The sequence below is a fragment of the Glycine soja genome, chromosome 3, assembly GCF_004193775.1.
Source record: "Glycine soja cultivar W05 chromosome 3, ASM419377v2, whole genome shotgun sequence".
NCBI lineage: Eukaryota > Viridiplantae > Streptophyta > Magnoliopsida > Fabales > Fabaceae > Glycine > Glycine soja.
Window position 1 is genome coordinate 40,923,255 of NC_041004.1, and position 27,889 is coordinate 40,951,143.

Sequence of the window (27,889 nt, forward strand, 5' to 3'; positions counted from 1 at the left end):
TTAAACCAGCTTCAAAATGCTGTTTGGTCTTTCCAAGTATTCAAGTAACACTATCTTTTATCTTTTGCTTCTTTAATTTTGGATGCAAGGTTATGGTACCACCTGCATCGGGATGATTTACAAATTGGCAAGAGAAACATTTATTGGAGAAACACGTGCAAACAATTTAGCAAAATAATTTGTTAAGAACTTGACTCAGAATAATTCAAATATCACTGAAATTCCATTAGGCATTAGACATACTAGTATACTACCATGTAGGAAAACTATAGTCATGCCAATCACGTACTTGTTACCATCAAGGTTACTAGCCTTGTAAGTAGACTTGAATAGAAAATATTGTAATCGTATCAAATGATATATAATTTTGTAATGATACCATTAAATTAATATTTCCATATACCATGATAATGCTAATTTTATTTGGAGATCTGTCACAGACAAGAGGAAATTAAATGTCGCTTAGTTGCATGGGATAAAATTTGTTAGCTAAAAAGCATAGGTAGTTTATGGTTCAGAGTTGGATTATATAAAAGCTAACATGATTATATTTTTTGGTAAATATTCACACGTTTAATTACAATAAGTTCAGATAATTTTTGTGTTGGATAAAAAAATTATACTTGAGTTTTATTATTTTTTTAAAAAAAATATTCAAACATAAATCATTTCATTTCAAAATAAATTTTACAAATACTTATCCCACCAGACAAGATATGTGATGAAGCATGTTTATGGTTCCATTTCCGTTGGGAATGGGACCCTTGCTCTGTGATGACTTATGGAAAGCATGTTTATACTTATCCAAACACTACACCATGGTTTATTTTACCAGATTCCTAGCAATAGGTAAAGTTATCCGAGGTGCTACAAAGGTGTTAGAGTTCTCTAATAATTAACTAGTGTAGATATGAAACCTTTATAGTCTGGAAACCTTCCCCAGAAGGTCTCATCAAGTTGAACATACCTCTGGACGTGCAGCTTTTGTTATATGATTCCATTATAACTTAGGTAGCTGCTCAGCAGTTAAAACAGAGTGATGGGGTCTCTTGTGTGGATTTGTTATATGGTGATAATCTTAAATTTTAATTGTATATGATCAATTACGGCATTTTTTAATTGGATTTTTATGTTATTATTCAAAATTACCATTCATAACTATGAAGAATACACATAAATATAGTAGATAATTAATTGTTTTTATGTGAAATTAAGATAAATAAATATAGTATAAATGAGTAGATTTAGTGTTTGAATTAATTTAAAAAGTAGGAAATAATTAATGCACTACTGTTTAAAGAAATAAAAAGTATGCTTGATTGTTTTGTTCTGTTATTACAACTTTAAGTTGAAATTCCGTATCTGAAAAACAGACAGTGTACTTTATCCTCTAACATATTCTAAAACAAACTGAAAATTTCAAATTTAGTTGGCAAAAAATGAGGCAGTTAACATAAAAAAGTATTGTGATAGGGAGAGATTAGGCCTAGTCTAGTACTAATATGAGTTGGGAGCTTCTAGCAGAGTACTAATATTTAACCACCGATTAATGAAATATGTATCCCCACCCCAAAAAGAAAAAAAAAAGGTCGAAAAATTAGCAATAAATAAAATAAAAGTGCATGTTGGTACAGACCATTCCGTGATGCTAATCACGTTTACAAGGGTATTATTCATTTAAGGTTCTTGTTTTATATTTGATCAGTTCCTTGATTACAATTTTCAAAGCAAAACATAGTAGCATCAAAGAAATGAGACAATGAAATCAAATTTACATTTATATCACAACTAAGAATCAAGAATGAGGAACTTTGACCAGAATGATACTTGTCCTTGATTGGGGAAGCACAGAAAGGATTCGGACAGTTCATTTGTACTATCATTTGACCAACATGATTCATGAATCGCATGTCTTCCCCTCGGGGCAACTAGTGAGAAAGTAAACGAAAATACAAATTGATAAAAAAAAGTAAGTAAAACAATTTTCACCCCAAATCAAAAGCCTCCAAGAAACGTTAGGATACACATAAAAATAAAATAAATAAATGGAACACTCAATTTAAATAAACTCTTTTTGTTTTATTTCTTCAGTGATATATTTTCAATCCTACTTTAATGTTTTTCCATCCTTTTACTTGTATGATCAACTGTCCACACCCTTGTCCACAGCTAACTCTGCATTTAAGCTGCTGCTTTCTACCTTTGGTGGACCTGAATGGCGCCTTGGCCTGGCAGGTGAAGCTGGGAAAGAAAGCCGCTTCTTCGCACTCCCAAAGGAACCTTTCTCTGCTTTTCCATTTTCTGGGGCTAATGGACTTTGTGTCCTGGACTTGGCTTTTGCAGATTGAGTTGGCACCATGTAGCTTGGAACTGCTGGAGAGCTAGCAAGGCTCTCATCATCTCTCACCAATGAACCGGCAATGGAGTGCCTCCGGAACCGGTCTGACTGTACACTGACCAAGCTTTTGGAGTCCTCGTCTGTAACCCAGCTGCCCCTTGGGCTTGGACTTACCTTCTTTGGTTTCTTAGCAGATATTGAAGCTGGCTTGGAAGGAGTGGACTGAAAGCTAGGTGAGCCAGGATTCTGGCAGGCTGTTGGAGAGTGCTTTTCCAAATTGAGCTGGAAACGAGCAAATGACTTGCTGATTTCTCCACCGGTAATACTGCGGCTTGAGCTTCTTACGGATGAGTGGTCATTCAACTCTTTATCCATATGGCTACGGCTCTCCCAAGGTCGGGCTGCCATCCATCGTTCCAACCAGCTCCAACCCCAGCTTGGATTGGTTGGATCCATGAACATTGGATTTACAGATCTAGATGAGTTCTTCCAATTTTGCTGCCAAATGTCAAACACTGATTTTGTTCAAAGCATCAAGGAACTTACACTTATGGTTGAAAATTATATCATAGGCAGAATGCTATTCATTCAAAATATGTTAGGCACATAATATAGCATGCCACTTTATTTCAGTAACTAATACTGCCATTGACAAAATTGAGGAAGAACTTATGCTGCAACTTAACAAAGCATTAGCATATCATTGGATTATGCAAAAGATCATTGAAAAAGGAGAGTGCAGAGGATATGGCTCTGAAGATAGTGACAAGATAGAGAAGGACTCATGCACTTATCAGGACTAAGTCTCAGATGGAAAAGTGTAACAGATTCAAGAGATAAAGAAACAATGAAGAGTATGTAGTATAATAAGGATGCTTGACTTCTCATTTTAGAGTTTATAATATGATATTTTTTTAAAAGATTTTCCGGTTCATATTAAATTTTTCATTCATTTCCTCGCATGTATAAATTGTTGAGAAAAATAGAAAAACCTGATGAGTGAATGCATAAGCCAGCGCTCTTTCTCTTCTCGTAGTAGCTTCATACTTGCTAAGTAACTTGGCTTCGATTTGTTCTTTTGATTGTAGGCTGTCATCCCATTCCTCTCCCATCTATTATCATAATTTGTAGCAAGTTAAAAGCATTCCAAACACCATATGTTAAAAAGTCAAATGAGATTAAAATTTCAAAATAAATTAGGAAATGAAACCCAGACCCGCAAGCTCTCAAGCTCTCTTGCATGCTTCTGTAAGAGCTGTCTCTGCAGAGCCTGATTCTCCTCTAACATTCTGATCCTCCTTGAACGAATCTGAGACTGCAAGCGAGATAATGTCTGCATAGAGTGGAGGGTACTTGTGGCTTGGCGTTTAACAACTGGCCCTTCCATCAATAATTTCAACCTGACCAGCCCCCTTAAAGCCCGCAATGCTCTTCTTGCCTAAAAGATTGCAAAAGAAAGTGTAGGTTGAAATTCAAATAACAATTCCTTTTGTGGCAATTATTGATAGATAGCATAATAACTGTGTATAAAGAGTACATTTAACAAAGATATTGTATGGATTCAAATTTAAAAAGTTAATTTTTTTGTTTTGATAACTTTAAAGAGTTAAAATTTAATCTACTGTTACAGTAAAACTTTAAATCAATTAAAGGTGGAGTTGCACTAAACAAATATGTTCTTTTTTAAGGCTCCATAAGAATATGAATGGCATTTGATTACAAAACAATGAGTTAATGGCCCAATTTCAAAAAGGAAAAAAACTTAGACGCATTTTCTTACATACTTTTTGGGGTGCTCATAATAAAGGTTTGCATCAAAGGTCAACATAGATTACCAAGGCAAAATTCCAATTCTGATTGAAGAACGACACCAAAAGCACTTATGGAACAATATCTAAGTTTTGTCCTTTAACAACTCTTTTCTGCTTGATAATTGGCATTCTAGAGTTAATTGTATCATCTCTAATAAATACAAGGGAGTTTTGTGTAGGATTTTTTAAAAAAAGTAAAATGACTCTCATTGAATGTTGAGTTAAATGAATTGTGAAAACTAACCAAAAAAAATGAATTGTGAAAAAAGGAAGGGGGGGATAATTAATTAATTTATATTGCTTTGAATCAAAATTGCAACCCGTACCAAGTATCCACGAAAAGCTGTTTGAATTTTGATAGCTGCCACTTCATCCTTTGGTTTACCAGCATAATGAGCAATTGGGGCAGCTTCAACCCTAACAGGTTCTATCTGAACAGAAGGAACAGGTTCCTCGGCATCCATGGCAGTTGCAACTTCAACAACATAGTCGTGATCATGACTGATTTCATTTTCAATATCAGTTAATTTAATCGCTTCTGGTGGAGGAATAGGTCGCGGTGGTGGTGGTGCTTTATGAGCTTCTGAGTATGAGACTGAAGTCTCCGATTTTTGCTTCCCAAACCATTTCTTCTTAGATTTACTTGATTTCTGCAAAAATAATTGATAAAACTATAAGAAACAACCCAGAAAATTGAGATAAGTTGAATTAAATTTCACCCAAACCTGTTCTTTCTTCTCCTTTGAGTCAGGACTGAGAGCTTTCATCACACTGGAAAACCAATTCCCCTTCCTCCCCATTTGGCATTCCTTAATTTGATCCTTTGCACCAAAAGAACAAGGAAGGAAACTTTGAAGATCTAAAACCTCACAGAGCAAAACAATTTAATTTTCCACCAGAAATCCAATGGCATCCTATGATATTATTAAATGTCATCATTTTATTTTTGATGATTTATTAAATGTCATAATTAGCACTACCAAACTTGACAGGCAAAAGCAAAGAGTCTCAATAATTCTGTAATACAACATAATTATTTCTTCCTTCTAAAAAACATAAGATGGAAAAGAACAGTAAGCTTCTCCAAGACATATCGTGCACATAATGGGGAAATAGAGGTAAAAAAGAAAAAGCTTTATGCTAAAAATCCATCCAAATTCCTAATAATCCTAGTTGTATATCAATTCTACATTAATTCTATCTGGGTACCACATAAATGGACGTAAATCACGCTTTTGGAAAAACAAACACCACATCTATATTTTCTAGACCTAGTGCACCGAAAGTCAAAAACAAAAAAGAAAAGTAGTCAAATAATTTCTCCCCTTTGCATTTGCACATAGAATTGACACACGAGAATTCATATTCAAGTGGTTTAATCAGCTGGAACAGGTCTTTTAGCCAAAGTTGAAGTTAGAAGGTTTTCACCAAATGAAAAAAAAAAGATAAGAAATTGAAGAGGTAACTCAAGAGAATAAGAGAGGAAATTCCAGAGAATAGAGAGAATGAGTGAAAGTGGGAGATGGGATATCATATAACAAACAGAGCAAAGATGAGGTTAAAAAAATTTAGAGCCCAATGAAGAAGTAAGATGAGAGAGGTACCTGAACTCAAACAAAGTGACAGATCTCAAGTATGTTGTTCTTCTAACCCTCTCTCTCTAAAAAGATTGCAACTTGAAGAAGATCATATGCCTTTCTATTTCTCTCCTTGTGAAGAGGGAAATCAGATCTTGCCAAATGCTAAGAGAGGATGGTTTGAATTATAGGACCAGCTGTTTCGGCTAATATTGAGACCTTGCCACTTGGGTTGGTAACAGTGGGCCCTGAGCTGCTTTATCAAGTTCAAAGATTCAAATCAAATTAACCAAGGTGTCACTAATATGTGAAGGATAATGCTGCAGTAAATCAATTTTATAACTTAGGAAAGATAGAAAAAGGAAATAAATAGAGTATTAGTAAATAAAATAAGACAGGTAAAGGAGAAATATACATGTAAATTTAACAGTAAGTTGTAAAATGTGGTATGAAAATTTATTATCAATATTATCACTCACGAGTAAATCATGTTGGTGATGATGGCCAATGTGGTGCTGACAATTCGCATTCATGCCTTGTAGCATTTTTAAATTTTTCTCACCTTATTTGTTGAGATGTGGAAAGAAAATGTCAACATGAGTAGTTCATTGAGTATTTATTGTAAAAAAAAAAGTGGTATGATATACTAGTTAACAAACAGCTATGTTATGTAAATACGTGATTAACTTTACATTTGCCAACATATTTTTGTTTATTTTTAACTTTTTTTATTAATTGAAAAATTTATTTGACTGTTAAATAAATAAAAAAATTTAATAGCTTTTATTATTTTTTTAAATGATAGCTTTCAATTTTTTATATTTTTTATTTTTATCCTTAATATATTTATTCATTTTTTCTTGTTACATTTTTTAAACAAATCATGATTTATAATTTTTTCCATTTTGTATTTTTAAGTTACTTCAATAATTAGTTCTACTACATACTTCTAATTTTTTAGCTACCAATTAATTTTACAACTTTTAACTAATTTTGTGTAACATAATAGTCTAAAAATTAGATCTTTCAATTTGTGTGTAAAAAACATGTATTTAGAAAAGTTCACTATCTTAAATAAATCTTGATACTTTAATAAATTAGTCTATGACTTTGTGTAAGAACATATTTTGATAAAAAAAAAAATATTTTTTTTACTGACTATTTAGTTTTTCTAAACTAACTATTAGCATTTTACCTATAGCATTCTTTCAAAAGCTTATATTATGATATAAATTATTTGGACTATTGAATTCTAAATTAAAATTTATAAAATGAAAAAGAAATCATGCATTGAAAGTGTACAGAAATTTATATAATCATCTCATCATAATTCATTATGTGTGATTAGTTTGTTGATTTTAAAAATAATTCAAACGGTAATTTATGATTGAATGATAATATAAAATTGTTTTATATTATTAATGCATAATCATTAAACTTTAAGGTTAATATCTCTTTACAAGTTGAAGAATGTATATCTAAGTATTTTTTTTAGCTTGGAGAAAAAATGAGAAATAAGAACACGATCTAAAGACTTGGCTAAGATGTCTATGAAATGTTAGGAGTCTCTCTCTCTCTCTCTCTCTCTCTCTCTCTCTCTCTCTCTCTCTCTCTCTCTCTCTCTCTCTCTCTCTCTCTCTCTCTCTCTCTCTCTCTCTCTCTCTCTCTAATATGAATAGAAAAAGCTAATTAATATTATTGTTAATTTAATTGTATAAAAAAATTTTAAAAATTGCTTTAAATTATTTTTTTAACTTAATATCAATAATAAGATTATATTTAACAAAATTAGTTAAAAACTAAAAAATTAAGAATAATGTGTTTAACTAATCATGTGTCAAACTCACAATAGATAAAAACGGATGCTATGAATGTAATGCACTTAACTAATCAAATGATATAATTGAAGTCTACTCCTAAAAGTTGTTTAAACACTATTAACTTCCCTGAGGATTGAATCCATAACCTAGATCCCTTTCAGAACTTCATTGTTTTCAAAATGTACAAGTTGAGTAATGGTCTCGCCTAAGATGCTAGAAATAACTTGTGGTTCTTGTTGAATAACAAGGGAGAAACTTTTGTTGAATAGGGCGATGGCTCCATATATAACCAAAAATAGTTTTTTCATTGAATTGTTGTGGTGTTTCAGTTTTTATCTATTTAAGGGGCATTTTTATTTTTTTTAAAAGAAACAACACGTTCCTACTTCCTACACTGAATTCTCTCTTGTTAACAAAAGAGCAGAAACTAACATTTTTTTTTATAGAAAATAATATATGAATTAATTTTTATATTATCATCTAATAAATAATTATGTATAATAAATTTGTTAATTTTGATAATAACTATCATAAAAAATCATATTAAACTTTTTTTACATTGACTATATTTATTAAACCCATTTTCTTTCCATGCTTTATTTCAAATCAAACAAAGGCTAAATGCTTGATTAAATTAATTTATTTTACTTAACAAGTGAGTTTAAGCTTAATTTTGAACTTGAATTTGGCGAAGGTTCTGCAAATTGTGCATTAATTCAACGATGAATGATATACTAGCAGGTGCAAAAAGCCCAACCGTGTCTGAAGTTCTGAACCACATCCTTTTTCATACTTCTTGAATCGCATCAAGTCTTGTGCATACTAATGCAGAAAACCAGTTAAGCAGTATTAAATAAAATGAAGTTGGTAATCGAGCCTAGCCAAGTCAATTTCCTTTTTTAAATATGGTAGCAAGAAGGTTTTAAACATAAGTGCCTAAATTGCAAATTCCACCGTTACGAGTTTGTGACAACTTAATAAAGTACGTCATCAAATTATAGTAGGAGCTGATAAACCATCACCATTTCAAATTATTTTGCCTATAAAAAAACATTTCAAATTATTTATCTTTTACCGGTAACCGTTTTATTTCTCGTTAATTTTATAGGTATCTCCTATTTATGCATTAACTTTTTAGCTGAATGTTTTAGGCCTAATAAATATAAGTTAACACTACTAATTTGTTTCAATTATAGTAGTGGGACACAAGGTGCTGACTAATTCAACTAACAAGTGCAATCCATTTTCATTTTTCGTTATCCATAAATATAAAGCCAGTTTATGTTTAAAAAATGATTTTTAAATTATGTATTTTTTCAAATATTGTAAAAATACTCTTATCAATTTCTTACAAAAATTAAAATATTTTTTATAATTTTTTAATTCCTATTTAAACAATTTTAAAAAATTAAAATAATTTTTTTATATCAAAAGTATAATTATTAAAATTGAATTAACCAAGAAGATAGACCGACAATAAAACACTAGATCGCTACATTAATTAAAAATCAAGTTTGTAAAGAATGGACAAAAGTTGTTTAGACTAATTCAAAACTAAACAATTTGGTTAGTTGGAAAAATGTTTTTTATTTTTAATTAAAAATTAATATTATAATAATTAATACAATTTTAGTTCAATATTATGATGATTATGTATGTTTGGTTTGTAGTTGGAAACTTACTAACTATGAGAAAAAAACATAAAAACTTGCTTTCCATTTTATGCTTTTGAAAGTGTGACTCCTATTTGTAATGATGGAAACAAATTTCCAAATACAACCATATCAATTATACTATTTCGGGTCTATTTTATAATGAATTGTGTATTGTTCAACTTACTTAAATGTCATGACATACTTGATTTGATTTCATACTTAATTTTGGATGTTGTATGTTTATGAATGATGGCATCAAATAAGTGAAACTTTTATTAATATTACGAAATTAAAATATTGTATTGTTTTTGTTTAATATATTATATTAAAAATTAAAATAGTATCATTTAATTATGATTAATTCAACTACTACTAGACTACTAAACTATAATTTATCTTCTTAATCTATTTAATGACTAATCTGATTTTAAAAACCGTGTCAATTAACAAAGTAGTGTGAAACACGACGGACTCATAATCTGTGTTAGAACTTAACTAAAAGACTGACAATTATCTAAATACCCATAAGAAAAAATATCTAAAGAAAAATAAAATAAAAAACATATGGGAAGATATAAGAACATCCATGTGACCAAATTCGGTGCCCTTCACGTCCAATATTCGTTTTCAAAGTACTTGCATCTAACAATCTATTATTATTGGAGTAGGTAAGAAATTGTGGGCAAATTTTGTATTTGTGAATTTTAATTAGTTTGACTTAAGACAAACCTTGTTGGCTTAGCAACAACAAGCTGCATGTCACCGCTAACGAGTTCTTGAACACGCTTGCAAGTATGCTTTCCCGCTCAACATATATATATGTTTAACCTAGAGTCCTAGATCTTTATTATTCTTATTATTATTTAACCCAACCATGTTTTCCACTATTCATCTAGGTTAATAATAACAATAATATAATCTGCAAAAATCGTAAAAAATAATAATGTACACTATTAAGGGAATTGATAAAAAAAATTTCAGGCTAAGCACATGTGAATCGCATTATAAGGTCAATATGTAGTCACGTGAACGACCACTAGAAAGCTATGCTCGTATTTCAGTTCTCTTTCATTTTTTTTATTCGGTAACTTCATTTACTATTTATTTATGCATATTGCATATCATACATGAACATCCCAATACATCATACCCATCCACTAGGCAACGCCACACTGAACTATACCCCTCAACGGTAACCATCACTGGTTTTTTTTTTTACGTAACAGCTATATAGCTATTTTTTTAATCCTAGATATCGAACACAAATATCATAATATCATATGTTTATAGCAAGTTCCAGAAGCAAAAATATATTTACAACAACTTATGTATGATGTTAAAATCAACGAGATAGAACCTTCGATTGGTTAACAACTAGCTAATTAATCGTTCACTAACTCAGCATCATAATGTATTCACCAGAAAAGGAAAAAAGAAGCATAATAATAGTAATTATGTAGAGAAAAAAAAGTTATATATTAAGTATGCAAAATAATTTTATATTATCATCCAATTACAACTCATTATTTATTTATGATAAATCTATTGATTTTTATAATTTTTTATAAGAATTTACAAAATTATTTTAAAAAAATAAATGATAAATTATTTTATACAATCATTAAATTCAATTATTTATATGCGACTATCTTTGACTTTTATCCATATTCCGTTTTTGTTAAAAAAATTATGTTTTTAAAATATGAGTATTCAGTACATTAAATTATAAATAGACAGAAGTTTGCATATGGAAATTCGAACAGATATGAATATTTCTCAATATATCAGATTATTAGAAAGTTTTCCACTCACATATTGATGATAGTGAACAATAATCATACCCCACAGCAACGACCATTATGATATTTTTGGATAGACGATATTTTAAATAGGACCGAATACGAGAAAATATAAAATTCTTTAAACAGAATCATGTGAAGATATTGGTTATAATATTCGGATACGATATAAATATCTCAAATCATGAGGACTTTGTTGGTATTTTTGGCTGAGAGGCGAAAAAATATAAAAGAAAGAAAACATGTTTTTTTACAAAACATATTTTCTTTGTTTGATTAGCCAGAAAGTAAAAGTTATGATGAAAAAAGACAGTAAACAAGAAGAAGAAAGACCAACAATCTCTAGAAATAAAAAAAATTATTTATTTATTTTACTTTCTTTCTAATTTAAATTTCAACATTTTCTCTTCTCTCTTAATTTCTTTTCACTGGAAAAACTTAATTTACGTGAATAAAAACTTTCAAATGATCTAACACCACTTGTATATTAATTTTGTTTTTTCGGTGAAGTATATTATTAATAAATAAGTTTACTTTGAGTTGAGATAATCAAAGTCTTGTTCAGCTCAAGTAATTTACACTTGTAACAAAAATTATAGAAACAAAAACTCAAATTCGTCCCAGAATCTATACCGGATCATAGTCACACTTCTTCAAAAATAAAACTCAAATTCCTTTCACAGGAAATTTGACCTTGATCTTCGAGGAGTTGCATGTTCCAGTGATTGGCTTTTCGCCTATTCCAGGCTTATTAATTTTCTTGGGACAAATTTTCCGTGCTACTTTTGAGTATGAAGCTTTATGTCCAGAGTAGTACCCAAATATTGTTTACATTATTTTTCTGTCTTTAGGCATTTGGCCCATTTGTTTCAAACCTTCACCGTAGAAAAAGACACTATTTTTTTCTATTAGAAGATTATTAGTATTATCCGCAAGATAAATGATTTATATGTCACAAGTCATTAGTGCAAGTGTATTGGACTTGAAATCTTTAAATAAGATATTGTGTGAGTCTTACAGATAAAAAAAAATATGTTTGAAAGAAAAAATTTGACTAAAAATAATTAATTAAGTTCTTGATGATATTTCAAATCAATAACACCATCACCCAAAAAGTTAGCTACATACTTTCACCCAAAACAGGAATGAAGGGAAAGCTTTGTCCTCTCTCGGGCTTCATCATATAATCTTACTTCTAATCAGGTCCATAAGTGGAGGCCCAAACTCAACCTTGATCCAGTTGTTTCATGAACAAATCATTAGCATGTACACAATTAATACAACAATTTTTTTCTCCAATTAAGAAAAAAATGCCATAAACTCGGGAAGCTTTTTTTGAAAAAGTTCATATATGCTTTAAATGTTTTTGCTTCTTAGCAGAAGACCCTCTCACTTACATAAGCTAACAAAAATTTGAAAACAGGAAGAACCAATAAAACTATAAACAATTAAACATAAGATAAATTTGAAAAAGAGAAAAAAAAATGAATAAATTCTATATAGTAGTAGGAAAGTAATTTCTGTACTGCCAATTTCTATATTGCTTCATCACTCGTTATTTTATGTCTTTCCCCTTTGCCTTGGACTAAAATCTAGAAATTAATGAGTTCTGGCACGAAAATTGAAACGCCAGAGCAAGATTTTGGAGCAATCCTCTGGTGGAATTCCCTTTAATTTAGCCTCATCCTCTAGAACTACTTGCTTCACGAACTTGATCGAATTCTAGTAGAACCACAAAAGAAAGGCACAATAATAAGGACAAAAATTAAAAGCAACAAAACTCCTTGTTAGAGATTATTTCTAGGTGATAATGATGCATATATCTTGTCAGTTAGTATTTCAAATGGACCACGTTTTCTAATTGAGATAACATTGAAACTTTAAAGTGGATTCTATCTTGGAATATAAGGAAGCATCATGCATTATCAATGGTATTATGCCGGAGTAGAAAACAATACATAATTAGTATTTTGATTAGTTCAACTAGTCAATCAAGGTGTCATTATATTACCTAATATTTTACTCTCTTTTTTCCTTTGATTTGTTCTTTCTGAAGTAGTTGGAGGTTGGCCAAACGTTAAGTAACATAGCAAAATCTTTATATCGAAGATACCTAATCCAATTTTATATGTACTCAAGCATTACGGTAAGGAATCTAGTGGGAGCTAGTTTTTTACGGGTGAAAATGATTAGGGGAATGTTAACACATTATTAGTATACTGATGTAAATAAATAAAAAATTAAAATATTGATTATGCTAAAAAAAATATAAAATGCATTTTTAAACTTAAAGTAATTAAAAGAAAATATAATTTTTTGTTAAACTATTTACTTGATTCTTATATTTGTCTCCATTTTAAATTTGAGGAGAACATATCCTCTTTATTTTCTTTTTTCTTTATTTTTTAATTATTAAGCTTTTGAGAAAATAAATGTCACTCTTCATAAAGTGGTATCATCTCTATTTTATTTATTTTTTTCAAAAAGTTTATCTGATAGAAGAAATGAAGAAAAAAGAAAATGGTAATCTTTTCTCAAATTTTAGTGCCTGCACGTACAAATAAGTTGTGTGCCTAATGTTAACATTAGAGATAACTTTTTAATAGTGTAAAACACTAAAGCTTGCACAAAAACTTTCTAGCAGTAATATTAAGGTTATAGAAATTTCTGTAGAAAGTAAAACTTAAAATGGGACAATTACTTAGGCAAGTCAAGTAACTAATATTTCTTAAACAGTATTGGACACTCATAACGTATAAAATTATAATGTTTACCTGAGAAGTGTCTTGAACAGAGGAAGTGCGACCCCATCTCTCAGAGTCCCAAAGGATGGAGCTATTAAAAGCAAAACTTGAAATATGAATTGGGGGAGTGATAGTATCAGTTTCATTGTTCATATTCCTAAGATGCCAACCAATGACTTGTGATGAATCACATACAGGTCCTTCGATTTTCACTTTCTTCCTGTGTGCAGCTAACAAAGCTGTTGGCCATGTTCCAAAGACCCTAAATGAATCCATAATTAAGAAGGGGAAATGCCAGTTAGAAAAACCACCTTGGAGGGGTGAAAAATGATGCATGATTGTTATTACCACCCATGTTTGGTATGCCAAAAGATGAAATCCACTTGCCCTCAAAATTGTTTATGTTTAAAACTACCATCTACTACATAGAAGTAGAAAATGTAGAATAAGCACTAGTGAGTGGTGACTAGACACTAGCACATTCTCTCCGCCCCTAAAAATTGGCCCCCAAAGAAATAATGCAAATAATAGTTTACTAAAATTAGTATAGCAAACAGAAAGGGGGGAAAATCATACTCAATATCTCTAAGCTGATGGAAGAATTGGAGATCATAAACATTGGAAAGGCCAGCAAAGTGTACAATGCCATTGAGCCTGTGGTGCTCAATGTGCTTAAGCGCAAGATTCCTCTGGTGATTGAGTTCAGCTTCTAATTCCGTGAAATTTTCCTTGAAAACCACATGCCTATACATGATGCCAGTTTTCCTTAGTATCTCTGGCAGTTCTGTGGAATTGGTTTTAGCTTCCACAACAATCCACAGCAACGGTTGAGGAACCAGCTTTATAGTATTTGCCAACCTTCTCAAAAACACTGCTTGGTGGGGTAGTTTTGTGCTTGTTGGAGTTACAATGATTAGGAGTCTTCTAGGCTTCAACTGGGGCTGTGCTTTTACATGCAACTTTTTTGTTGTTGTTTTCTTTTCATTTTCAAGGATTCTAGGCTTCACGGGCATGGAATCTGGGGTTGGAGCTATCCAACTTCTATTGACATTTGTTGTGAGGTGTAACATTTCACTGGGTTGTGGTGCAAATTCTGTTCTATTTGAGACACTAACTGTGGTGGAAAAGAGAGAAGATTTACCTGTTGGAGCCAAGCCTGTGAAAACCCCCATCACAAAACATAGAGAAAAATGGAGCATGGCCTTCTTCCATAGAAGGACTTTCTTCTTTGATCTTTCTAGTGAGCCCATCTTCTTTGAACCACCTGAAGCACAATCTTCAGGGTGGAATTGAATGACAAGTTGGAGGCACAGAATGAAGTGGAGGGGTTGTGAAATTAATGTAATATAAACTAAACTTAGATGCTTTAAGGGTACCACATTTTTGTTAAGGAAAATGTTGCAACTATTTGAGCCTATTATGATTGGTACTGCCAAACTGACTGCTTAGCTTTTTCGTTTGAAGGCATTTCATAGGAGGGTGGCTTCACTTGGTTGCACCTTGAAGTAAAAGTAATATAATAAAAATAAACATAAGGAAAAGCTAGTGTGAGACCATGAGTTGTTATCTAACACCAAATAGCAGGTGGGATGGCACACATCCATCTATAAAGAATGTGTTGTACCAGGCCATTTAACTAATACTAGGAATCATGCTCGTGGTGTTAGGAGTTTAATTTTTAATCTGAGGTTGACTAGTCCAATATAAGGAATCTAAAGAAAAAAAAATTAACAATAAACTTTGGAATCTCTTGTCAGAATAATTGTGATTTTGGACAAAAATTATGGATTATAAAAATAATTATTATGAGCATAATGAATCTTTTGGTAGTTAGTTATAAAATTAATGTAATTGGGTGGGTGAAAAGTAACCTTTATAGTGGGTGGATTTGGATCCTTCAAACTTGGGGTTTTGAATCCTACACTCCCTATAGTGTATCTTGCACCTGTCATTTCTTTCTGAAAGTCAAAAATACCCTTAATGAGATACACCTCCGCCTCCCTCCCCTCTGCTAGCCGGAGCAGAAGTGGCAGCGCGTGGAGTCGTAATGACCTCCGGTGATCCCGCAGAGCAACCTGGCTCGCCAACGTCGTCAGAAGCTAAGCGAGAAAAGACGGTGTCTCCAGAAGCTGATGCCGTGGGACAAGAAAATGGACCAAGCGATGCTTCTGGAAGAAGCTTAAAAATACGTGAAGTTCCTCTAGACAGAGTCACGCGTCCTCCACTCCGTGCCCTCTCACTCCCAATTCCCAAACCTTGTTCTGCCAGAACGACACCGTTTTTGAGGACCTGGAGAAGCTGAATCGCAGCCAGGCCTTGCAGGTGCTGGTGAACTCCCCCGTGGCCCAAACCATGCGGGGGTTCTGCCACCTATTCCAGACTATTCCAAAATATGTTTTTAGAATATTATTCTAATACAAAATTCCGAAATATGTTTCCAGAATAATTATTTTAAAATGTATCATATTTTTAAATATAATTTTTTATTTTAGAATAATTATTTCAAAATATAAGTTTTCATATTTCAGAATAAATATTTTAAAATATAATTTTTCATATTATGAAATAATTGTTTCGGAATGAAAATAGTTGGCAAAGGAGTAATTTAATCTGTTGGAGTCTTTTGGAGGTGTGGAATATGAATGCCTCAAACCTGTGGGCATTGTTACCTAATATCTAGAAATATTGTGTTTTTTCCACAAAATCATACTTTGGGCTACTGACGCAGTACATGTTGAGGATCATCTTTCACTTAGGCCCATTACAATATTTGCATGAGAGCATTGCTAACTCAACTTGACAAAAAATATTAAAATATATTACTTTTATACTCATATATAAATAAAAAAAACTAATTTTATACTAATTAATAAAATTAATTGATATCATTTAAGGGTGTATTGAATTAGGATTTTAAAAGATTAATTTAACATAAAAAAGTCTTTTGAATTTTAAAGATTATATAAAAATATTATGATTTATCATATATTTTTTTCAAAATTTTTGTGATAGTTTTGATTTTAATGGATTTATATTTTAAGTATTTAAAAGATTTGAAAGTAATTTGTAAATTTATAAGATTTAAAAGTATTATGTGAATTTTTAAAAACGCATTCAAAAGTACAAGAGTAAGTAGAAAAATAATAAGAAATGATGAGATTTAAATAAAAAAAAAGTAAAATCAATATTTTTTTTAATCTTTTAATAGATATATTAATTATAATTTTATATTCTCATATGCTAATATTTCTTATAATAATATCTTCTCATTTTTACTTTTGGGGTTATAATCTAACAACATGTTTAAATTACTATAATTATTTCATGGTAAATCTAACAACATGTTTAAATGAGGTGCAATAATAAACATTGACTAGAATTCGTTAAAATTCTTTAAAATCCGAATCTAATATTCCCCCTTAATTTTACTAATGTCAAGAATTCCTTTTTCAGGAATAAAAGAAGAAGAAATAAATTAACGTTTGAGTGCACTCTGAAGAGTTGCTTATTACTCTGTCTGTATACAGAGACTGGAGATTTTTGTTTCGAGGTACGTTATTTTCCATTATACTGTTTTGTTGTAGGAAAATTAAACTTGGAAGATGAATTTTCTCTATGTTTTTTTTATTAAACTATTTTCATCTGTGTTAGTATCACTTGTGCGCATACACGCTTTTCCAAACTCCTTGATTTCGAATTTGAGAATGCAATTTTTTTGCATACCAACTGTTCGAAAAATGGTCACCAAGAGCTGCTAGGAAGATATTTTTGCAGAGTCTATTACATGGCTCATTTCCATCTTTCACGCATTAACATTTGAGAAGTTTATAGTTTGGTTAGTTGCAGAAATTTAACGAGGTACATTAGCTAATTGACCGTTTTAGATTGACGGGTCTCTGATTTTTATGTAACAATGTCTAAGTAGAATAATCTTATGCTTTTGTTTGGTTCCTGCAGGGAGAATCTCTCCACTTGGTTTTAGTGATGGATTGGACGAAATCCCATGTCAGTTTGTCTGTCTAATCAAACAACATAGGTAACATCTTTGACTATCGGTGTGGCTTGACTCATGGATGATGTTCTCGGATTCATGGATTCCCTATAGTATTTTTTTATATCATTGTTGTCAGCAATGAATTTCTGACAAGAGAACATGAAACTCCAGTGGCTGGCTGGCTGGTGGCTTTTACCTCCTTAATTCATATAGATAGAGATGGTAGATCAAGAAGGAGGTTTTAGCCAAGGGTACTACTTCATAATTATGCAGTTTCTTAAGTTACAGTTAATACCTGGCTTTACAGAAGTACTCTCAATGGGTTCATCCAATTATTGATTTTTTGTTTCATTAATCAAAAACACTCATTTGTGACCACTTTACTGTCCTGACACCATATCACCCAACAAGGTTCTCAACTATAACAAGAGTTTTACTTCACTTGCTTTCTAAATATTCCTTGTCCATGACCATTCAAAGCCAAATTCGATGTATATATAATTGTGTAAGACCTATTTTACCAACAAGAATCGTCTCCTGTCTCAGTAGAGAGTTATCAACCAACAGTTACATCAACTTGATGTGCAAGCAACGGCATTACAGAGAAGCGCTTGATACATTCAATTTCCATCCTAAGAATTCAAGTATCCAGCTAGAATCAAGCACCTATGGGAATTTAATCTTGGCCTGCACCAGCATTAGATCTCTTAAATATGGCAAAAAAATTCATGATCATATTTTAAAGTCCAACTGTCAACCAGACCTTGTTCTCCAAAATCATATTCTTAATATGTATGGAAAATGTGGTTCTTTGAAAGATGCTAGAAAAGCTTTTGACACAATGCAGCTGCGAAATGTGGTCTCTTGGACTATAATGATCTCTGGATACTCGCAGAATGGTCAAGAGAATGATGCCATCATTATGTATATTCAAATGCTGCAATCAGGTTATTTCCCAGATCCGTTAACCTTTGGAAGCATAATTAAGGCTTGCTGCATTGCGGGGGATATAGATTTAGGTAGGCAGCTGCATGGTCATGTCATTAAATCAGGGTATGATCATCACTTGATTGCACAAAATGCTCTTATTTCAATGTATACAAGGTTTGGACAAATTGTACATGCCTCAGATGTGTTTACTATGATTTCTACAAAGGATTTAATATCCTGGGCTTCCATGATCACGGGGTTTACCCAACTTGGTTATGAGATAGAAGCTTTATATCTTTTCAGAGATATGTTCAGGCAAGGTTTTTATCAACCAAATGAGTTTATATTTGGCAGTGTATTCAGTGCTTGCAGAAGCCTTCTCGAACCAGAATTTGGAAGGCAAATACATGGAATGTGTGCTAAATTTGGTTTAGGGAGGAATGTTTTTGCTGGGTGCTCCCTCTGTGACATGTATGCAAAATTTGGATTCTTACCTTCAGCAATAAGGGCCTTTTATCAAATTGAAAGCCCTGATTTAGTGTCATGGAATGCAATTATTGCAGCATTTTCTGACAGTGGTGATGTTAATGAAGCCATATATTTTTTTTGTCAGATGATGCATACGGGGTTGATGCCAGATGGCATTACTTTTCTCTCCTTACTTTGTGCTTGTGGGAGCCCAGTGACAATCAACCAAGGCACACAAATACATTCTTATATAATCAAAATAGGTTTGGATAAGGAAGCAGCTGTATGTAACTCTTTGCTGACCATGTACACAAAGTGTTCAAACCTACATGATGCATTCAATGTTTTCAAAGATGTAAGTGAAAATGCCAATTTAGTTTCTTGGAATGCAATTCTATCAGCATGCTTGCAGCACAAACAGGCAGGAGAGGTTTTCAGACTATTTAAGCTAATGCTTTTTTCTGAAAATAAGCCTGACAATATCACCATTACTACCATATTAGGAACTTGTGCAGAATTGGCATCTCTAGAAGTTGGCAATCAAGTCCATTGCTTTAGTGTTAAAAGTGGACTGGTAGTTGATGTTTCTGTCAGCAATAGATTGATCGACATGTATGCAAAGTGTGGTTCACTTAAACATGCTCGAGATGTTTTTGGTTCAACCCAGAACCCAGATATTGTCTCATGGAGTAGTTTAATTGTTGGTTATGCTCAGTTTGGACTTGGGCATGAAGCTCTTAATCTCTTTAGAATGATGAAGAATCTTGGTGTCCAGCCTAATGAGGTCACATATCTGGGGGTTCTCAGTGCATGCAGTCACATTGGATTGGTGGAGGAAGGCTGGCACTTTTATAACACCATGGAAATAGAACTAGGGATTCCACCAACAAGAGAGCATGTTTCTTGCATGGTTGATTTGCTTGCTCGTGCTGGATGCTTGTATGAAGCTGAGAATTTTATTAAGAAGATGGGTTTTAACCCAGACATTACTATGTGGAAAACTCTACTTGCTTCTTGTAAAACTCATGGTAATGTTGACATTGCAGAGCGGGCTGCAGAGAATATACTTAAACTTGATCCTTCCAATTCTGCTGCTCTGGTGCTACTTTCTAATATACATGCTTCTGTGGGCAATTGGAAAGAAGTTGCCCGATTAAGGAACTTGATGAAACAAATGGGTGTACAGAAGGTTCCTGGTCAAAGTTGGATAGCAGTTAAGGATCAGATCCATGTGTTCTTCTCAGAAGATAATTCCCATCAACAGAGGGGCGACATTTACACAATGCTTGAAGATTTGTGGTTGCAGATGCTGGATGATGGTTATGATCCTTGTCAGAGGTTAGACATTAGCATTTGGTAGGCAGTAACCAATGGTTATGTTATATCCCTTTCGAAGTCTATATTGATTATGAACTACCTCTAGAGTCTAGATAGTTTTGATGCAGAAATACAAGTTTTTGTTTTGACAGATCTCAAGGGTTATTGACGTTGTTAATTTTAAAATGTAAAATGTTATCATTATTCCCATTTTATGTAATAGTAATTGGCGCTGTTTTTTTGTGTGTGATTTATCTATTAATAATCATTTCTTATACTTTTATTCTGAGCTTTAAAACCCGATTCATAACTGATCGTTTTAGTTTTATTTTTTGCTTAGGATAACAAATGTGGCTTTTGAAGTGAGGAGAAAAGTGTGTCTATGTGCTAATGAGCTTTGTATTGGAGGCGTAAACAGCAGAATAATGCATTTAATACTGTATTGAATGTTACTTACCCTAAGGCAAGGTAAACTCTAATCTCTCTGCCTCCCCCACATCGTAACAAACATGTATTTTTTTTAAAAAAAATACGGAACAAACGTGTATTACCTCCTTCCCATATCTTTTGGTGTTTAAGCTTATTACACATACATTAAGAAACATTTAATAAAACTAAAAATTGATATACTTAGACTAAAATACACTCATTTAATACTTTACCCTTTAATAATTGTATCCCTAGGCATTAAATAAGGGTATATTTGAGGGGGAAAACATTAATTAGACTTTTAAATTCTAAAACATCAATTGTTTTGAAAAAAAAATAGAAAGCTAAAACATATATAGGAAGAAGATAATATATGAATTGAAAATAATTCAAGAGGAGAATTTACTTACTTCAAGAGTAACTCTTTTAAAATATTTTTTATTCTCATCATTCATTTTCTTGAGATCTAATGGTTAAGATTAATTACTTGTTACAACCATTTGATATTAAGAAAATGAATGATAAGCATCACAAGTAACTTTAAGAATAAGGGAATCTCCTCCCATCATTCAATTCAAAATGTGATTTATCCTGTGTAATGCATTGTAGTTGTTGCCACTTAGGTCTTGATTCCACTAAGGCACTAATTGTAGGTCTGATAAATTGGTTTTATGCCTTTTTGTTTAATATTCCATTCTGGTAAACATCCACTAGTTGCCAGGGCGTCACCGTTATCCTCCCATCCTTCAATTAGCACCATTCTTGGTTCCCATTTGTTTTCTTTTTCAGACATACAAGTTTGGTTAGCTTTTACCGCTCGACTCATTTCCACTCTAATAGCAATGTATGCCCTAGCATTTGGACAATCATCATTGTACAGCGAGGAAAGCCAACACAGTAGAGAGGGCTGAATAAGCATATAAAAATAATGGTTTTGGGGGCACAAAAATTTCTAAATGTTGTTCAAATAAACATTCTAGTTTCTAGAGGCACAAAAATTCCCATTTCACATGAGATTACACTTTAGGGGGCTTACAGTGAGGGCTGAGGAGTATATGACGACAATCATGGTTTAAATTTAGGCAACACTGCCTTGCATTAGCTATAAAACGTAATTCTCTCTTGGTCGCAATTGCCTAGCCTCACCCTTCCCTTTCCATCGTGTTGCATTTTTGGGAATGGGCAATCATGACACTAGGCTGCCCGGCCTATTTAAGAAATACTAAACACCACTGGAAATTTCAAGGTTAAAAGCATGTTGTCATTCTATGCTATTACAGGGCTATAGGTCTGGTTTTGTGGAGATTGAATCTCTTTTGGGTCGGTGCTTCTTCCACTTCTTTTTGCGCAACTTCATGAGATAGGAAGGAACCTCACAGCCTGATGCTGCCATAAGATTAGCAACATTCCGAAGGAATGGAATGTCATCTTCCGTGTAAAAAGTAATCGCTTCTCCAGTCCTCCCTGCTCTGCCAGAACGACCTAATGAAAAATCAACATTTTCTATTAGCAAATAATAATAGTAATAATAATTCATTAATCTAGCAATCAAGAGGCTCCATGAGAGAATAATACAAATTATAATCCCATAAATATCTTTTCTGAAATCTAAAACAACATTAATATAACTGCACGTACCAATTCTGTGGACATATGCAGCAGCAGAATCAGGGAAATCATAATTGATCACACAGTTCACACCTTTGAAATCCATGCCCCGGGCAACTACATCAGTAGCAATCAAAACCCATGTTTTTCCAGCTCTGAAGTTATCAACAGCATTTTCTCGCTATACACAATGCAAGAGATCAGAATTAAGGAAACCACAAAAACTGCTAATTTAACAAGTATGCTTTAGCATTAGAGTACCTATTGGTGATGATTAAAAGACATTAAGCATAATAATTATAATCAGAGTAAGCAGTATGAAAGAACAGAGGTCAAAAGGAATATCATAATTTGACATTTCTTAGTCAAATACCTTATCTCTTTTTTATTTTGGTGTTTTTTTGGAGGTGAGGGGAAACGTTTCATATTTTCTTCTTATTTTCCAATAAATATCTTATGCTGTTCAAATGGATTGAGAACTACCTCTGCTTGAGACAAATCAGAATGGATAACATCAACTCTAATGCTGTCAAATGCAAGTTCACTGCACAGCTCCTTGGCACGCTCCTTGCTTTGGAGGAAAACCAATACCGGAGGATTTAGACTCTACAAGATGTTGCAGTAAATAAAAAGGTCAAAAAAGGAAACAAACTTAAAAATACTAATAGGAATGACTCAGGAGGGAATACAACATTATAGGCTTTCCGCAAGTTCCAAAGTGAAGCCAAAAGTGATACAGCAATAAGCATTCCAAGTCATTTTTTATATCATGTACATGACACATTATCTAACACCAAACCCAGAATAAGCAGAATGTTTAATTATATATAGTATATGCAGCACATAATCAGTAAAACAAACATCAGGCTTCAAAATAGGAAATACATATTAATAGTTAATTGCAGTGACAATTCTAATTTCTTTTCAAACAGATATACTGACAGAAAATTGGACTGAGACTGGTGTTATTTATCAGAAGCATTATTATTAGCAATTTACCTCGGCAAAGCTTTGACGAATTGCTAGAAGTTTTCCTTCTTCACTTCCAGTAAAAACCAAGTTTTGCTTTATTGTTTCAGAAGCCATATTCCTGATGCACATAAAAGAATTAGACATCAACTAAATAATGTGAAGAAAACTGTATTAACTAACAAAATGCTTAGGAGCACCATGTTTGTAAATGTTTTGCAACAAACTTACTTTCTGCCAACAATTACACGAACAGCATCATGCATAAGTTCTCGAGCTCGATCTTCAACAAAATCAGGTAAAGTAGCACTGAACAGTGAGCGTATTATTGAGGGATTTGAGCATGCCTTGATAACAGAATCAATCTGCTTGAATAATTCAGGCTCAAATAGCTTATCCGATTCATCCAGGACAAGATACTCAACTCTGAAGCACCCAAAATAATTGGAAAAAAAATCAATGCATTGAACTATGTAATAAATCATACATCTAAAAGCATCCAGCAAAAGTGTATAATGTGCAAAGCATTATAAGTAGTTGATCTATAAAGTGAAGCTACACCTACTGCAGTTGACATTACATTACATTACTTACATATAATAACTAATTGAGGGGCAAAACCAACACCAAATGAGAGCATCTACAACGCAATTGCTTATACAAGTTGCTTAAAATAAGAAATGTTGCGTAACAAAACAGCAAGGGAATAAATACTAAAAGGAAAAATGTCCATCAAGTTTATCATACCTGCCATCCCAGGAAACAATTTAATATCAAGTATGCAATTGATTGATAATGAACAAAGTATAGTTCAATCAATTATTTATGATCAGAAAACTGCAATCAAAGTATTCCTGGTGGATAAAAAATGCATGCACTCTAATGATTGCATGATTAGTAATTTAAAATTTAAAATTTAAAATGAGACAAAATTCATCATCACACACCTGCTGAGATCAATCTTCTTCCTCTTGATAGCCAAGCGTAATCGAAGTGGTGTGGATATTAGTACATCACATGGAAATTTTGAAAAATCAGCATTTCTTAAAAGATTCTTAGTCATCAACTTAATGCGAATTTTTTTTCTTTTAGCAAGCTTTTTGCACTCTCGATATGTTTGAACAGATAATTCACGAGTATGACAAAGGATCACAGCTCGAATGCTGCCTTTTTCCGGATCCTGTAAAACACAGTTGATTATTTGAACCAAGGACACCGAAGTTGGGAACTGCAAACACAGTTGGAGAAAATGAGCAATACCTTAAGCTTCATAAGCATTGGCCACACAAACGCAAGGGTTTTCCCAGAGCCAGTTGGTGCACAAGCAAAGCATTCACGACCCTATCCAAATAATTGAAGAAATACAACAGCGAAAACAATATTATGTTTAATGCCTAACTCAAGGACAACATAATTTGCATATAAAATCATGATCAAACTACAGTAACAACTTTCTCAAGACTAAAAAATTAAAAGCAGAACAATTATAGCACAGACAGAAAATCCATACTTGTAAAAGTACTGGTATAGCCTGCCTTTGGATAGGTGTTGGTTCTCTAAATCCAAGTTCCTTCAGATTGCGCAACAAATATGAAGGACAGTTATATCTGCAAACAATTTATTAAGATTGAGAATAGTCCCTTTCTTGTAAACAAAATGAGCAGAATGAGAAGCAAACGGAATACAAGGTGGTTCTCAGAAATGAGATAACATAATATTCTTATGGAAGATACCTTGATTTCAACTCATCAAAGCTTTGAAGCGGAGACGGCACGTTATAACCAGAGACATGAATTTTGTGTTGCTTTCTGAATATTGCGTCCCGCTGAAAACAGATCAAAATATGAAGCCATTGCATAAACACTGAGAATTACGCGTATTGCACAAAACAGAAAAGGAACCTCGAGTTGCTTATTTTGTTCCTTCTTATTATTATTATACAGCTCAACGGACTCCTCAATGACTCGGACTTCATCATTCGACTGCGCCACAGACGTCGAACTTCTGAACACATTGAATCCTTCGACCGTTTCTTTTGTGCGTTTACGAAAATGAAGCAAAAGTGAGATGCATCACGTTGAATGCAAGAGATAGCATAGTGTAGTAAGAGAATCTGAATTACCGGAAGAGGTTCCCTTGCGCTTCCTCTTCTTCGTCGTTGACGCCGCGACTTTCTCTTCTTCCAGAGGTTCTATTGTTTTCTCGCCTTCGTCTTCGGCGGCGCTCAAAATCATCGCCGAATCAGTATCACTGTCTTTTTTCTTTTCAAATTTAATGGAAAAATAACAGTTGTTAGCATGTGGCACAAGAGTGGATAGATGAATGAGTAAATTGGACGAAGAGGAAAAGAGATTGGTACCTGGAACCTGGCAATATCGGCGCCGAACTTCTTTCTATCGAAACGAATGCCGGCGAACAAAAACGACGAGTCGTTCGCCATTGGGAATTGGGGGAAAACAAAGCAATTAGGATTTAGGGGTTCATGTGATGAGTAAGAGTAACGGCTTTGCGGACACTTGCACTCTTCGTTTGTTCGCGGCGGCCGGCCACTGTGTTCTGCAACTTTTCAAGGAAGGCAACCAAACCCAACTAGACAAAGTGTTTTTTTTATAAAAAAAAAAAGAAAAAACATTTTTTCGGCCCATACCTTATATTTGGGCCTTGCATAGCTCCCTTCAACCCTCCAAGGAGTGGCTACCACATTTCCCTTTTCCTCTTCATACTTGTGCTAGTTTTATTCTTTTTCTTTTTAACTCTTTTGATAAAACATACTCTTTCCATTTTTAAATATAATTTTAGAAAAGTGTAACCTAGTACAACTAAATATATTATGGAAATTAGTTCCTATAATCTAAATTTTAGATTACAAAATTAGTTTTCATCTGATTTGTGAAAAATGAAACAAAGAAGAAAAAAAATGAAAGACCGAGATGACCCGATAAAAAGGAATTACACGATAAAAATTACCATGCCTTCCTCTCCAAGATAGAATCAGCAGGAAGTAATCTCATGAGATTTAGCTTCTTCTTGTCTGAATGCACATTTTGATTTGATTTGGTAGTTCTGTTTGCATCATCATTGCTTTGTCTCACTCTCAATGTGGCCTGTTGTAGCAGTAGGATCCACGTGTTTCGCCACCGTCAAGAATATACCTGGCAAAACTGCATCTTTATCTTTCAAGAGGAGAAAACCCATCAAGAATATACCTGGGAATACTGCATTCTGTTCTTCCAAAGGCCACACTTATACTTACTTGTCTTCTGTTCTTACAAATATTCTCTTTTTCCCATCCCTTACAAATATTTTTTACATATAACACTCACTCAAGTAAGAAATACAATAACAACAAGGCCCAACATGTACTCATAAGAACGTATGTAGGAATCAAATAAACATTTAATCGTTTCCTCTCAAAGGTTAACAGTTTTTCTCCCCTTCTCAACTTCAAATTTGAAACAAGATTGCTTTCAAATGGTTAGTAACCTTTGTAGCAAATATATCATATTTGACACATTGCTGGTGCAAAATAACGTATGGAACTAATGAATCTTATGGATAACAATTTTGTGCTAGATAGAAATGGAGAGAAATTGGATTGTTTGGATATATGTGTGAATTGGATCAGATTTTTGAAAGAAGGAAAATATTTCAATTCTATATTAAGATATAATTTAAATGACAGTAACACATTTTTAATTTATCAAAAATCTAAAAAAAAAAGTATAAATACATTAAAATAATAAAATATAATCTAGAGAATAAAACCATAAAAAGAAAAAAGAAATCTTGTAATTTTATAAATATATACTTATAAAAGTATAATAATATGCTAATTTTACGAAAAAATATATTATATATATGTAGAAAAAATTAGTTTGGATTGAATTAAATCAGTTTAAAAAATTAAACTTAAAACCTGATTTAGTCAAATAAAAAATTAATTTGGTTATTTTAATTTTCAATTAGCAACAATTTATGGGATTGATCCAATTATTCTGTAATTGTTATTATTTGATGTTTATAAAATGTTTAAGATGCTATACCTCACGTGTTTAATCATTAATGATCTTGCAAATGGCTTCGCTTAAGGATATCTGGAAGGCAGTGCTTAATGGACTTAAACTGCGCAGTTTTCAGTGTTTTAAGTCACAATGTTATTAATTTTCAGTGTATAATTTTGTGCTACTTCATTTTAAATTTTTCACTGTTCTTTTGACTATACTAGTCAAAGGAACTGTAGATTCTGCAATCCGCACCATGTGATAATGTATCATTTTACATAACAACATGACAGCTAAATTAGTAATTTGCTTCAAACATAATATGTCTTCTAGTCTATAACATAATTCAACCTCAAGATAAGGACTTCTGTTAAGTTGAATTTTCCTTGTTCTTTGCAAAAAATAAATTTTAACATCATATATATTTTT

The 27,889-nt window shown here is 32.5% G+C and overlaps 4 protein-coding genes across 9 annotated transcripts; 1 reads left to right on the forward strand and 3 right to left on the reverse strand.

Moving 5' to 3' along the window:
* Window positions 1-1,743: 1,743 nt before the first annotated feature.
* On the reverse strand, window positions 1,744-5,914 carry LOC114407059 (protein IQ-DOMAIN 1-like). Of its 4 annotated transcripts, none has more exons than XM_028369998.1 (6): window positions 5,754-5,914; window positions 4,875-4,970; window positions 4,476-4,799; window positions 3,555-3,776; window positions 3,331-3,450; window positions 1,744-2,836 (listed from the first exon to the last, which is right to left on the reverse strand). In XM_028369998.1, the coding sequence occupies exons 2-6, from the start codon at window positions 4,947-4,949 to the stop codon at window positions 2,144-2,146; spliced, it is 1,434 nt and encodes a 477-aa protein (XP_028225799.1). In that variant the 5' UTR covers window positions 4,950-4,970; window positions 5,754-5,914; the 3' UTR covers window positions 1,744-2,143. The 4 variants fall into 4 exon arrangements, with proteins under 4 accessions (XP_028225799.1, XP_028225796.1, XP_028225797.1 ...); XM_028369995.1 differs by having other exon boundaries at window positions 4,875-5,008; XM_028369996.1 differs by having other exon boundaries at window positions 4,875-5,063.
* A 6,298-nt stretch (window positions 5,915-12,212) lies between these two features.
* LOC114407060 (probable beta-1,4-xylosyltransferase IRX9) lies at window positions 12,213-16,113 on the reverse strand. Of its 2 annotated transcripts, XM_028370000.1 has the most exons (4): window positions 15,616-16,113; window positions 14,321-15,008; window positions 13,775-14,006; window positions 12,213-12,722 (listed from the first exon to the last, which is right to left on the reverse strand). In XM_028370000.1, exons 2-4 carry the CDS (start codon window positions 14,992-14,994, stop codon window positions 12,600-12,602), a joined length of 1,029 nt encoding a protein of 342 aa, XP_028225801.1. In that variant the 5' UTR covers window positions 14,995-15,008; window positions 15,616-16,113; the 3' UTR covers window positions 12,213-12,599. The 2 variants fall into 2 exon arrangements, with proteins under 2 accessions (XP_028225801.1, XP_028225800.1); XM_028369999.1 differs by lacking the exon at window positions 15,616-16,113 and having other exon boundaries at window positions 14,321-15,609.
* A 1,081-nt stretch (window positions 16,114-17,194) lies between these two features.
* Window positions 17,195-21,047, forward strand: LOC114407061 (pentatricopeptide repeat-containing protein At3g53360, mitochondrial-like). Of its 2 annotated transcripts, none has more exons than XM_028370001.1 (3): window positions 17,195-17,294; window positions 17,702-20,474; window positions 20,794-21,047. In XM_028370001.1, the coding sequence occupies exons 2-3, from the start codon at window positions 18,205-18,207 to the stop codon at window positions 20,897-20,899; spliced, it is 2,376 nt and encodes a 791-aa protein (XP_028225802.1). In that variant the 5' UTR covers window positions 17,195-17,294; window positions 17,702-18,204; the 3' UTR covers window positions 20,900-21,047. The 2 variants fall into 2 exon arrangements, with proteins under 2 accessions (XP_028225802.1, XP_028225803.1); XM_028370002.1 differs by lacking the exon at window positions 17,195-17,294 and adding an exon at window positions 17,407-17,602.
* A 733-nt stretch (window positions 21,048-21,780) lies between these two features.
* LOC114407062 (DEAD-box ATP-dependent RNA helicase 57-like) lies at window positions 21,781-26,043 on the reverse strand. Its single transcript, XM_028370003.1, has 12 exons — window positions 25,819-26,043; window positions 25,582-25,720; window positions 25,361-25,491; window positions 25,193-25,284; window positions 24,970-25,066; window positions 24,720-24,800; window positions 24,407-24,639; window positions 23,691-23,885; window positions 23,490-23,580; window positions 22,974-23,096; window positions 22,521-22,671; window positions 21,781-22,364 (listed from the first exon to the last, which is right to left on the reverse strand). The coding sequence occupies exons 1-12, from the start codon at window positions 25,897-25,899 to the stop codon at window positions 22,165-22,167; spliced, it is 1,614 nt and encodes a 537-aa protein (XP_028225804.1). The 5' UTR covers window positions 25,900-26,043; the 3' UTR covers window positions 21,781-22,164.
* Between the last annotated feature and the right edge of the window lie 1,846 nt (window positions 26,044-27,889).

Bases quoted from the DNA above. Each gene is read 5' to 3' on its own strand.
- LOC114407059 (XM_028369998.1), bottom strand. From the start codon at position 4,949: ATGGGGAGGAAGGGGAATTGGTTTTCCAGTGTGATGAAAGCTCTCAGT. The intron at 3,777-4,475 runs GTACGGGTTGCA...GCAATCTTTTAG, and splicing joins CAGCTTTTCGTGGATACTTG to GCAAGAAGAGCATTGCGGGC. The intron at 3,451-3,554 runs GTCTGGGTTTCA...TTATGATAATAG, and splicing joins GAGAGCTTGAGAGCTTGCGG to ATGGGAGAGGAATGGGATGA.
- LOC114407062 (XM_028370003.1), bottom strand. From the start codon at position 25,899: ATGGCGAACGACTCGTCGTTTTTGTTCGCCGGCATTCGTTTCGATAGA. The intron at 23,886-24,406 runs GTGTGTGATGAT...TGGGTGCTTCAG, and splicing joins AAGAAGATTGATCTCAGCAG to AGTTGAGTATCTTGTCCTGG. The intron at 23,581-23,690 runs GTAAGTTTGTTG...TATGTGCATCAG, and splicing joins CGTGTAATTGTTGGCAGAAA to GAATATGGCTTCTGAAACAA.
- LOC114407060 (XM_028370000.1), bottom strand. From the start codon at position 14,994: ATGGGCTCACTAGAAAGATCAAAGAAGAAAGTCCTTCTATGGAAGAAG. The intron at 14,007-14,320 runs GTATGATTTTCC...GGATTCATTTAG, and splicing joins CATCAGCTTAGAGATATTGA to GGTCTTTGGAACATGGCCAA. The intron at 12,723-13,774 runs GTAAACATTATA...TGGTTCTACTAG, and splicing joins CTGTTCAAGACACTTCTCAG to AATTCGATCAAGTTCGTGAA.
- LOC114407061 (XM_028370001.1), top strand. From the start codon at position 18,205: ATGACCATTCAAAGCCAAATTCGATGTATATATAATTGTGTAAGACCT. The intron at 20,475-20,793 runs GTTAGACATTAG...TTTTTTGCTTAG, and splicing joins GGTTATGATCCTTGTCAGAG to GATAACAAATGTGGCTTTTG.